General features: G+C 45.2%; 1 protein-coding gene and 1 non-coding gene across 2 annotated transcripts; one reads left to right on the top strand and one right to left on the bottom strand.

Moving 5' to 3' along the window:
• Window positions 1–6,188: 6,188 nt before the first annotated feature.
• On the top strand, window positions 6,189–6,277 carry trnap-ugg (transfer RNA proline (anticodon UGG)). Its single transcript is given in 2 exon segments — window positions 6,189–6,224; window positions 6,242–6,277. It is a non-coding gene; the product is annotated as a tRNA-Pro (tRNA).
• A 714-nt stretch (window positions 6,278–6,991) lies between these two features.
• LOC137352688 (histone H2A-like) lies at window positions 6,992–12,528 on the bottom strand. Its single transcript, XM_068018405.1, has 3 exons — window positions 12,172–12,528; window positions 11,860–11,946; window positions 6,992–7,117 (listed from the first exon to the last, which is right to left on the bottom strand). Exons 1-3 carry the CDS (start codon window positions 12,526–12,528, stop codon window positions 6,992–6,994), a joined length of 570 nt encoding a protein of 189 aa, XP_067874506.1.
• Window positions 12,529–12,867: the final 339 nt, after the last annotated feature.

Raw genomic sequence — 12,867 nt, forward strand, 5'->3', positions numbered from 1 at the left:
GTTTAAAACAGCATCAAGTCAAAGAATACAGACATTGCAATGGTGATCAGTTACCTTCTGTCCAATCCTGAGTTGCCTCACAACCCTTCCATTTCATTGTCATGCCATATACATTTTTACATTTACAGCACACAAAATTTCTCCAATACAGTTCGAGGGGTTTCCCATTGATCCAGCCCTTCAGTCCAGCTTGGTGGGGGGACCTCACACTGTGGTCTTTCCCCATTGAGCCTTTGCTGCGGCTGCCCCAAGCTTTAGTGCGTCCCTCAGCACGTAGTCCTGGACCTTGGAATGTGCCAGTCTGCAACATTCGGTAGTGGACAACTCTTTGCGCTGGAAGACCAGCAAGTTTCGGGCAGACCAAAGGGCGTCTTTCACCGAATTGATAGTCCTCCAGCAGCAGTTGATGTGTGTCTCGGTGTGCGTCCCTGGGAACAGCCCGTAGAGCACAGACTCCTGTGTTACAGAGCTGCTTGGGATGAACCTCGACAATAACCACTGCATCTCTTTCCACACCTGTTTTGCGAAGACACATTCCAGGAGGAGGTTGGCGACCGTCGCCTCCCCGCCACAGCCAACGCGGGGGCACTGTGCGGAGGGGGCGAGACTTCGGGTGTGCATGAAGGATCTGACGGGCAGGGCCCTTCTCACCACCAGCCAAGCTACGTCTTGGTGCTTGTTTGAAAGTTCTGGTGATGAGGCATTCCGCCAAATGACTTTGACGGTCTGCTCGGGGAACCATCCGACAGGATCCACCGTTTCCTTTTCCCGTAGGGCCTTGAGGACATTCCGTGCAGACCACTGCCTGATGAACCGGTGGTCAAAGGTGTTTTCCCGCAGAAACTGCTCCACGAAGGATAGGTGGTACGGCACGGCCCAACTGCATGGAGCGTTCCGCGGCAATGTGACCAGGCCGCAACACCGGGGACAGATAGAACCTCAGCACGTAGTGACACTTGGACTTTGCGGACTGGGGATCTACACACAGCTTGATGCAGCCGCACACGAAGGTGTTCATCAGGATGAGGGCCACGTTGGGTACATTTTTCCCGTCCTTGTCCAGAGATTTGAACATCGTGTCCCTCCGGACCTGGGATGTGTTTGCCCTGGATCACACTGGCATCCAGGCGTTCCCACATGCTGCAGCTGTGACACATTAGCTGTCCTGTCATCCTTAACGTGTTTCAAATAACTGCTTCATTATTTTATTCAACTGTTTATTTTATTGTATATTTTATTAAGCTTACTACGAGTTTGTTTACTATTTTAAACATTAGGACTAAAATAGACCTTAATCACTTACCAGATACTCATCAAACATGCAGCTTCTTCCAAACCAATCAACTACCTGCTTGCCTGTGATGTCACAGCTTAACAGATCCTCACCAAACAGCTCCTTCCACTGCACCGAAGCAAGAACCAAATCCTGGAGACTCACCCCAGCGGCTCTCTGTTTCCCTGCTCTCACTCTCCATTGTGATGTCACTCCTTGATTTTTTTTACCCAGCTCCGCTCCTGCTGTGCTCCTCTCTCTCGCTCTGTCTCTGAGCCGGTGCTTTTGACACACTTGTGAAATCTCTGTTCCGTCGTGCTCTTCTGTCTCTGGTCCAAAAATCTGACTCCGGTGGCATTTGAAACCACAACCTTTGAATAATATCTTTACCATTACTTAGAAGTCCAACACGCTAGCTACTGCGCCACAGAGCCACACACCTTTTGATAGACATCACCAAGGCCTTTGATCTTGTCAGCAGAGACGGACTCTTCAAACTGCGATGGAACATAGGCTGCCCTCCTGAACTCTTGGGCAACATCTATTCTTTCCACGAGAACATGCATAGTTCCATCAGTTGCAATGGAGCAACATCAGACACTTTCAAGATAAGCAGTGGGGTAAAGCAGGGCTGCGCGCTGGCGCCAACTCTCTTAGGAACAGAGGAACATAGGAGTAGGCCATTCAGCCCATCGAGCCTGTTCTGCCAATTAATTCGATCATGGCTGATCATCTACCTCAATGCCCCTTTCCCCTACTATCCCCATATCCCTTGATGTCATGAGTATCAAGATTTCTAACAATTTCTGTCTTGAACATGCTCAATGATTGAGCTGCCATAGCCCTCTGGGGTACAGAATTCCAATGATTCACCACCGTCTGAGTGTAGAAATTCAACCCTATCTCAGTGTTAAATGGCCTACTTCTTATTCTGAGACTTGGTCCCCTGATTTTAGACTCACCAACCAGGGCAAACATCCTATCTACATCCACACTGTCACGCCCTGTAAGAATTTTATCAGTTTCAATGAGATCACCTCTCATTCTTCGAAACTTTAAGGAATACAGGCCCAGTTTCCTCATAAGACAATCCCACCATCCCAGGGATTAGTCTGGTGACCCTCTGTTTCATTCCCTCTATGGCAAGTATATCCTTCCTTAGATGAGGAGACCAAACTATACACAATACTCCAGCGCGTTTTCACCAAGGCTCTATACAATTGCAACAAGACATCTTTACTCCTGTACTCATGACCCCTCGTGTGAAGGCCAACATACCATTTGCCTTCCTAATTGATTGCTGCACCTGCACAAGAGCTTTTAGTGTCTCAGGAACAAGGACACCCAGGTCCCTTTGGACATCAACACTTCCCAACCTCTCACCATTTAAGAAATACTCTGTCTTTCTGTTTATTCTACCAAAGTGGAGAACTTCACGCTTATTCACATTATATTCCATCTGCCATGTTCTTTCCCATTCACTTAGCCTCTCCAGGTTATCTGGAAGCCTCTCTGCATCCTTCCCACAGCTCACACTTCACCGAGCTTTGTGTCATCTGCAAACTTGGAAATATTACATTTAATCCCCACATCCAAATCATTTATTTCGGTTGTTAACAGCTGTGGCTCCAACACTGATCCTTGCAGTACCCCAATAGTAACAGCCTGCCATCCTGAGGAGGACCTTTTATTCCTGCTCTCTGTTTTCGGTCTGTTAACCAATTCTCAATCCATACCAGTATATTATCCCCAATTCTATGTGCTCTAATTTTGTTTACTCACCTCCTGTGTGGGACATTACCAAAGCATCCACTGGTTCTCCTTTTTCTGTTCTACAGGTAACATACTCAAAAAACTCAACGGGTTTTTTCAAACCTGTTTTCCTTTTCATAAATCTATGTTGACTCTGCCCAATCATATCATTATTTTCTAACTGTCCAGTTATCACATCCTTTATAATTGGTGCATTCTTCTCCATGCTGCTATTGTACACTTTCAGTGACTCAGATGGGGGTGTTCACCTGTATATCAGAGCTGACGACAAGCTGTTCATCTTGGCAAGACTCCACTTGGACGTAGAGAGTTGGACGTAGAGACTCCACTTTCCATCAACATTGACAACCTCACTTTGGAGGTTGTCAACAGCTTCACATACCTTGGATCAACAATCACCAGCAATCTGTCCCTTGATGCTGAAATCAGCACCAGGATTGCCACTGCTGCAGCTGTCATGTCAAAGTTGAGAAGACAAGTGTGAACCGACAGCAAACTGACCGAAAATACAAAGCTCCACGTGTACCAGGCTTGTGTTCTCAGCACCCTCCTTTATAGTAGAGAAGCATCAACAACTTATACAAGCCAAAAAAAGAAGCTGAACAGTTTCCACCTCCACTGCCTCAGATGGATATTGGGCATCTCCTGGCAGGACAGAGTGCCGAATGCGGAAGTACACCAGCGTGCAGGGATCCAAAGCATGTTTGCCCTGTTGGGTCAGAGGCGGCTCTGTTGACTGGGCCAAATGAATGACAGTCACATTGCCAAATACATACTCTGTGGTGAGCTTGCTATAAGCACATGACCAACAGGTCAGGGAAAAAATCAAGTCATTTGGAGAGGTTTGAGTTAATTAAGGAGAGTGGGCATGGATTTATAAATGGAAGTTCATGCTTGCTGAATCTAACTGCATTTTTTGATAAACTATCTGAGAAAGTTGATGAAGGGAATGCAGTGGATGTTGCTTATATGGATTTTACAAAAGCATTTTATAAAGTACCACATAAAAGGGTGGTTAACAAAATTGAAGTTCATGGATTAGGAGGGTCAGTGTCCATTTGGATGGTAAATTGGTTTAAGGACAGAAAACAGCGAGTCATATGAAATGGTTCTTTGTCAGACTGGAGGATAGTCGACAGTGGTGTTCCCCAAGGGTCAGTGCTAGAACCATTGCTTCTTTTTTGCTACAGATTAATGACTTGGATCTTGGAATACAGAGTAGAATCTCAAAATATGCCGATGACACCAAACTTGGAGGAGTGGCAAACAGTGAGGATGATATGAACTGCCTGAAACAGGATGGTTATCGGCCAGTAGGATGGGCAGACAGGTGGCAGATGGAATTTAATAGTGACAAGTGTGAGGTGATGCATTTTAGCAGAAGGAATAGGGAGAGGCAATAGATACTCAATGCTACAGTTCTGAAGAGTGTGCTGGAATAGAGGGACTTGGAGTACATGTCCATCATTCTTTGAAGTTGGCAAGACATATTGCGAGAGTGGTTAGCAAAGCATGTGGGATCTTGGGGTTTATAACTAGAGACATTGAGTACAAAAGCAGAGTTGTTATGCTGAACTCTGGTTAGGCCCCAATTGGAGTGTTGCATCCAGATCTGCTCACCAATCTTTAGAAAGGATGTGCGGATTCTTGAGAGGATGCAGAGGAGATTTGCCAGAATAGTTCCAGAGATGGAGGGTTTTATTTTCAAGGTTAGGTTAGAAAAACAGGGTTTTTTCTGCCTGTATCAAAGGAGATTGAGGGGAGAATTGATAGAGGTGTCGAAGGTTCTGACAGTTTTAGATAAGTTGGCAAGGAAAAATTGTTCCCATTAACTATTGGTACAAGGACTAGGGGATTCAGATTGAAGGTTTTGGACAAGAGATGCAGGGGAAATGTGCGGAAGAACTTTTTTACACAGTGATTGGTAATGATCTGTAACTCGCTGCCCCCGAGGGCGGAGGAAGTGGAGACAATCGTTGGTTACAAAAGGAATTTCGATGGGCATTTGAAGGAAATAAATTTACAGGGCTAGGGGGATCGAGCAGACGAGTGGGACTGACTGGATCGCTCCATGGAGAGCTGGCCTGTACTCGATGTGGCAAATGGCCTCCTTCTATACCACAAATGACCCAATGACTCGATGAGTCTATGTCACTCTCAGAATCAAGACAACAGAGTGACAGATTTAACACAACATTATAACATATGTTTGGTTTGACAAATTCAATAATAACTCGTCTCCACTCCTAGTATTTCTGAATCCCACACATTCACTATAATGTGAACAATTATTCCCTGTTGTGTCTCTCTCAGATTGTAATCTTCACTACATTGGTGTGAGGTGACATCTACTGGCGGGAAGCAAGAACTGCAATCAAGCAGCAGAAACTCCACAGTCTGTCAGGGTTAAAGAAACATTGCAAAATGAGGAAATAGTGAAGGGGTTTGATCGGGTTGATGGAAACATGATTCCACTTGTGGTATCGTATGAAGCAAGGGCCGGAAATATAAAATTGTCGTTAATAAAAGAAATGAGGAATTCATGAAAAATGCATTTGCTTAGAGAAGGGTTCTGGAGATATACAGCACTGATCTAGGCCCTTTGACCCACTGAGTCTGCACTGACCATCAACCACCCATTTATACTAATCCTATGTTAACCCAGAATTCCCTACCACATCCCCACATTTCTCCTATCAACTACCCTAGGGCCAATTTACAAGTCAATTTATCTATCAACCCGCAAGTCTTTCGTTGTGGGAGGAAACCAGAGTACCTGGTGGAAGCTCACATAAACAACTTGCAAACTCCACACAGACAGTATGCAGAACTGAATCGGGGTCATTGAAGTTGTGAAGCTACAGTGCTCACCACTGCACCACCCTTAGAATGTGGATAGAGTAAAAAGTGATATTGGATGGACAGAAGCAGTCTGAAAAGATGTCTCAAACAAAAGGTGAAAACCCTGAAATATTAACTCTGTTTCTCTCTCCACAGATGCTGTCAGAGGTGCTGAGTATTTCCAGCACTTTCTGTTTTTATTTCAGCTTTGTCGGATATTGTTTTGATCTGAAAAAAATGCATGATTGGCTGTGGGTGCCAGTGAAATTCCACAGGAGTGAATAAAAGCTATGCCAACTGTGGCTCGTTGGTCTAGGGGTATGATTCTCGCTTTGGATGTATAAATAATTAATATGTGAGAGGTCCTGGGTTCAAATCCCAGACGAGCCCTTCTCTGTTGCCATTTTTAGTTTAAGGCCATCGATTGCTTTCAGCCTTCCAGAAAGCGGAATCGATTTCCAAACTGAGCCTGCTTGAGGACCGGGGAACTGGATTCAAAGAGCTTGTCGACACAATTGAAATGAACAAAATATACAGATTGTCAAGTGGGAATATAAGGTTGCAACAGTAACTAAAGGCCTGCTCGGGTCAGCAAATGAAACCCGACCCAAGCCTGACAGCACCACATCCGACCTGGTCCGAGTCCTTTCATTTTTTTCCTGTGCCCGAACTGACCACCAGAATGTTCAGTTAAACTTGCTTCCGTTTTTCACTTTTTCACTTGTGCAGGTAAGCAACAAAAACTGTAACTGGACTTGAAAGGTTGTTTCAATGTACATTAAGATTAGAGCTACGTACCGGAGGTGATGAGCTGAAGATTGTTACCATAGAAGTTAGTGATTGTTAGGTCACTAGTGAAAGAGAAAGTCATGGAGTTGAGCCCAGACAGGTTGTCCCACACTGTATTGATTAAAATATTGCCCGAAGGCTAGAAAATATCATTATACATTCCCTAGACTCCTGCTTTACAGGTTGAAATACTTTCTGCAAGTTTATCCAGAGTGCAGCTGAGATGCAGAGACCAGGAAGGTCTTGAGTGATTAATTATTATAAAATATACATTCTTATATTAAAGAGATTGTGCTCTACCTTCGATGGAATCGCTCACTGCAGACTAGTGCGGAGTGTTTCCCGCCTTGACGTCCTGGCTGTCACTTGATCTTGAGACCAGGCCTCTGGATGACTGGTCCAGTAATCTTTGACATTTCTCCCTTGATCTAATATTTTAATCTGGTAAGTCAGATTTTACAAAAAAAAATTAAATGATTTAAGACTGCTTCATGTTCAGCAGTGCCAAATGAATAAAGAAATTCAAATATATTCAAAATTATATATCAACTATTAAATACTAATGCCCAGCTTTGAATGCAAAAAATGCCTCTAATTGTGTTCTGTCTGGAATGGAAATCTTCAGTGTTTCTGTTTCGCTTGGATTGACTCATCGATTTTCTTGTTTTTCACTTTGTCGATGCCTTTGAATAATTGTGGATTCTTCTTCAGGGTGTCTTCTTTCACCAGGTAGTTCTGACCTCTGATGATGTTGATCATAATCAGCTTCAACTTGCTGATAGTTTTGGAAGTGAGCAGATTTCCTTTGCTTGAGTTTACAACATGGAACGTAGTCTGACGTGTGGACCCATGGGAGGGTTTGAAAGCTGCCCTTGCATTGTAGCATACAGTTGCTTCCATCCAAACAGAGGTACAGTAGAAGTGAGATATTCAGTTCAGTCTGTCGATCATGGGACTTTTAATCTCAGGGTTGTGAGTTTGAGCGCCATTTAGTTTTTCCATTTTTTAGGCTTCATTAACAGAGAGTACAAGGAGTCCTTCAAATGAAATTCAACAACAGTATGAGAAATGCTCTCTTTCATTCGGGACTCTTAACTCTCTGCAGCATCTCGCTGTGAAAGATTGAACTTTATCTCATTTCTTTTTCAGCTGGGAGTCAGTGCGGCTCAGTGGGACTTCTGGCTGTCTCCCATCTCACAATCCATCAGTGCTGAGAAAGCAATGGGGAATATTACTCATCGCTGAGTAAGCAGAGGGCACCGATTTAAGGTGAATGGGAAAAGAACCAAAGGCAACATGAGGAAAAACCTTTTTTATGCAGCAAATGGTTAAGATCTGATATGTACTGCCTGAGAGTGTAACGGAGGAAGATTCAACCATAGCTTTCAAAAGGATATATGATAATTATCTGAAAGGATAAAAAATCAGGTTTTCATGGAATACATGAGGATGTGGCATGAGCTGAGTTGCTTGTGCAGAGAGGCAGCACAAGCACGATGAGCTGAATCCCTCCTTTTGTGCTGTAAGTATTCTGTGATCTATGATTCTATACAAAGTGAAACCAACACTCACACATGAGAAACTGACAGGTACAGTGTAAACCCCACACTAACAAACCAGCAAATGCCAGGGACGGAGTAAAACCAACAGTCCTGGACAAGAAACTGACAGATACTGTGTGAAACCCAAAAATCACTTATCAGGATTTGGCAGTTAATGTGTAAAAACCTCTCTTCAATATCCATCCTGCAAGGTACAAAGAAAATTAGGTACAAACCCAGGCTCATACTTCGAAGACTGACAGATAAAGAGCAAAACACAGACTCACCTACAAGAGGCTGACAAGTACAGAGAATAAAACAGAGGGGGTGCAGATTAAAAACACATGCATGTAACGGATACTGATAGGGATAGAATCAAACCCTTTCTCACACATGACATGAAAATTGGTGGTGTCGTAAATAGTGAGGAGGAAAGCCTTAGATTACAGGCCAATATAGATCGTCCGAGGCAGAGAATATAAGAGCAGGGAGGTTATGATGGAGCTGTATAAAATGCTAGTTAGGCCACAGCTGGAGGACTGTGTACTGTTCTGGGCACCACACTATAGGAAGGATGTGATTGCACTGGAGATGGTGCAGAAGAGAGTCACCAGGATGTTGCCTGGGCTGGAGCATTACAGCTATGAAGAGAGATTGAAAAGGCTAGCGTTGTTTTCCTTAGAGCAGAGAAGGCTGAGGGGAGATAAGATTGAGGTTTAGAAAATTATGAGGGGCATTGATGGGTTAGATAGGAAGAAACATTTTACCTTAGTGGAGGGGTCAATAACCAGGTGGCATAGATTTAAGGTAAGGGGCAGGAGGTTTAGATGGGATTTGAGGAAAAAAAAATTACCCAGAGGGTGGTTGGAATCTGGAACGCACTCCCTGAAGAGGTGGTAGAGGCCGGAATCCTCATAACATTTAAGAAGTATTTAGATGAGCACTTGAAATGCTATAGCATACAAGGCTACGGGCCAAATACTGGAAAATGGGATGAGAATAGTGAGGTGCTTGATGGCCAGCACAGACACAATGGGCTGAAGGGCCTGTTTCTGTGCTGTATAACTCTATGACTCTATATCAGAAACTGATAGATCTGGACAAAAGCTGATGTTCACATAAAAGTTGTTGAAAGATATTTGGTGAAACTCACATTTTTTTTTATTTCCAAAATATACTTTATTCATAAAAATCTGTAAAAATTACATTCCCAAACAGTTTAAAACAGCATCAAGTCAAAAAATACAAACAGTGCAAGAGTACAATCACGAGTTGCCTCACAACCCTTCCATTTCATTGTCATGCCATATACATTTTTACATTTACAGCACACAAAATTTCTCCGATACAGTTCGAGGGATTTCCCATGGATCCAGCCCCTCAGTTCAGTTTGGTGGGGGGACCTTACACTGTGGTCTTTCCCCATTGAGCCTTTACTGCGGCTGCCCCAAGCTTTAGTGCGTCCCTCAGCACGTAGTCCTGGACCTTGAAATGTGCCAGTCTGCAACATTCGATGGTGGACAACTCTTTTCGCTGGAAGACCAGCAAGTTTCGGGCAGACCAAAGGGCGTCTTTCACCGAATTGATAGTCCTCCAGCAGCAGTTGATGTTTGTCTCGGTGTGCGTCCCTGGGAATAGCCCGTGGAGCACAGACTCCTGTGTTGCAGAGCTGCTTGGGATGAACATCGACAAAAACCACTGCATCTCTTTCCACAAAGTTAACTCACATAGCAATAGCAGAAACAGTCACAAACCAAAAACTGAAACATGCAGAGCAAAAACCCACATTCTCACACCAGAAATTCACGGCTACAAAGTGAAGCTGACTCTCTCCTCCCAGGCACCGACAGGTACAAAAGAAAACACGCACTAACATCCCAGGAAATGAAATGTAGGAAATAAAACCTGATTATCATGTCAGAGATTGGCATTAATGACAGTTGTGGTACCCAGAATAATCTGCGCTCCAGAATTTGCCTTGTCTCTGATCAGGAGCAGGCGCGGTAGTGGCTGAACTCCAGCTGCAGCTGGAGTGTAATATTAACAAAGTGCAGGGAGACCGCGCCCGTAGCGGGTGCACACAGCTGGAGCAGGGCGTCAAGGCCACAATAGGATGGAACAATCCCGTTTGTGTCCCTGCGGGTGGCGGTGAAGCTTTTCCCTGTGAGGCTTCCCGAAACTGCCCGCCAGCAAGGTCAACTGGTCAGAGAGCGTCTGTAAATGGATAGGAATTGGGGATTGGGCAGGGAGCATCTCTAAATGAATAAGATTTGGGGACTGGGCAAGGAGCGTCTGTAAATGGATAAGAATTGGGGATTTAGCAGGGAGCGTTTTTTCATCCGTTCGTGGGATGTGGGCGTCGCTGGCTCGATCTCAGCTGCAGTAATGTGTCCAGTTCTGGGCACCAGGTTTCAGAAAGGACATCAAAGCTTTTGAGACAGTTCGGAGGAGATTTACGAGAATGATACCAGAGATGAGGGGTTTCAGTTCTCTGGACAGGGTGGTGAAGCTGGGATTGTTGGCCAAAAATGTCAAGGGGAGGTGAGGAGAGATCTTTTTACCCAGTAAAAGATTCGGATTTGGAATGAATTGTCTGACAGGGTGCTGGAAACAGATTCAATTATAACTTTCATAAAGGAATTGGACAAATATTTCAAAGTGAATTTCTCCAGGACTATGGGGAAATAGGCAGGGGGTTGGACTAATTGCATCATTTTTTTCACAGATTCAGCACAGGCACAAAAGACCGATTGGCCTCCTTCTGTGCTGTATGATTCTATGAAATAGTGACAGTCAGGGCAAGTCTGTATAAGAAGGAGAAATGGAGACAGGTCAGGGAGAGCACATCACCAAAACTGGGAGATACTACATTGGACAGGGAGGGTCGGAGGGGGAGAGAGCACGTACATACAGTCAGAATCAGCACCTTCAGGGGAAGAGAGAGAGAGGAACCAGTGAGTGTAGAACTGAACCCAGCCAGAGTCAACATGCTGAAACACCAGTGAGTTCACACTGGGGAGAGATCATTCACCTGCTCCGTGTGTGGGAAGGGGTTCACTCAGTCATCCAACCTCACTGAACATCAACTTGTTCACACTGATCAGAGACCTTTTCAATGTCCTGACTGTGAGAAGAGCTTTAAAAGCAGTAATGATCTGCTGAAACACCAACACACTCACTCTGGGGAGAGGCCTTTCCCCTGCCATGTGTGTGGGAAGGGATTCACTCAGTCATTCAATCTGCTGCAACATCAGCAAGTTCACATGTAAGTGCAGGGGTTGGATTCTGCTGTTGTTGCTGCTATTCATCACTTTCAGAGACAAAGTTGGGTCTTACTTTATAACCAGTGTAGTCCAGAGCAAAAGCGTCTTCTTAATGTTGAGAAAAACGGGAGAAGAAACCGGGATATGGCGGCGAGGATGGGGGAGGTGCTGCACCATCACTTTAATGGTGCACCCTCCCTCCCCCGGGGTCCTTGCTGCACGCCCGCCAGGCCTGGCGGCTCTGATTGGGGTCCTGAGAGCCCCTGAGACTCGGTGCGGCTGAGGCTGCGCTCACCCCCGCTCAGCTCTGTTGTGATATTTAAAATACGAAAGGCCTGTTGGACTGAGAGCTGAGCTGGAATTTAGAAAGCAGCATTACTGGAGGCTCGTTGCTGCTCAGCACAATCTCACCCCCTGCTCCTGGGAATTGTTGATTCTGCACCCTGTAGTTCTGTTCCGCAATTAACTAGAGGGAGAGATGTGTGAGCAGAAAAACAGAGCAAATTAAAAAACACAGCTGGACAGATGTGCAACAGGTCAATCCACTGTTACAATAACTCCATCACTGACTCCCTCCTGACAGTAACCAGCCCTTTCACAGAGACTGTGGGTGGCTCTGAAAAGAGCCTTTTGTTTATTAGATGTCATTTCGGCCGCTTTACTTTTTCTGGGAGCTCTGAGCGCTGGTTTTCTTGGGCAGTAGCACCGCCTGGATATTAGGCAGCACCCCGCCCTGAGCGATAGTCACCCCTCCCAGCAGCTTGTTGAGCTCCTCGTCGTTGCGGACGGCCAGCTGCAGGTGTCTGGGAATGATGCGGGTCTTCCTGTTGTCCCGGGCCACGTTATCGGCCAGCTCGAGGATTTCAGCAGTCAGATACTCGACCACAGCAGCCAGATAGACCGGGGCTCCGGCACCCACATGCTCAGCATAGTTGCCCTTTCTCAGGAGCCTGTGATTATGGCCCACCAGGAACTGCAGTCCAGCCCGGGAGGAGCGAGACTTGGCCTTGGACCGAGCTTTGCTGCCGGTCTTTCCTCTTCCAGACATTTCCACAATTTCACAAATACTTTCACAAAGAATGGATAATTTCTCAGCTTTTGTCATAAACATGAAGCAGTTAGGATGGCCGAGTGGTCTAAGGGGCTGTGTGTAGGTCGTAGTGTTTTCTGGAGGCGTGTGTTCAAATACCACTGCTGCCAAATTGTGTTGTGACTGAACTGGAGGGATTTGGGAGCAGCAGTGAAGGGAGAACAGGGAAGAATATTGACAAGTAAAATGAAAATGGACCCAAAGATGTTTCTTCAAAACATTAAAGTAAGAGGCAACTAAAGAAAGAGGAGTGCACTGAAAAGACCAAAAAATCACATTGATTTTTGACATCTTGCC

Source organism: Heterodontus francisci, chromosome 39, assembly GCF_036365525.1.
Source record: "Heterodontus francisci isolate sHetFra1 chromosome 39, sHetFra1.hap1, whole genome shotgun sequence".
In the NCBI taxonomy this organism is placed as follows: Eukaryota; Metazoa; Chordata; class Chondrichthyes; order Heterodontiformes; family Heterodontidae; genus Heterodontus; species Heterodontus francisci.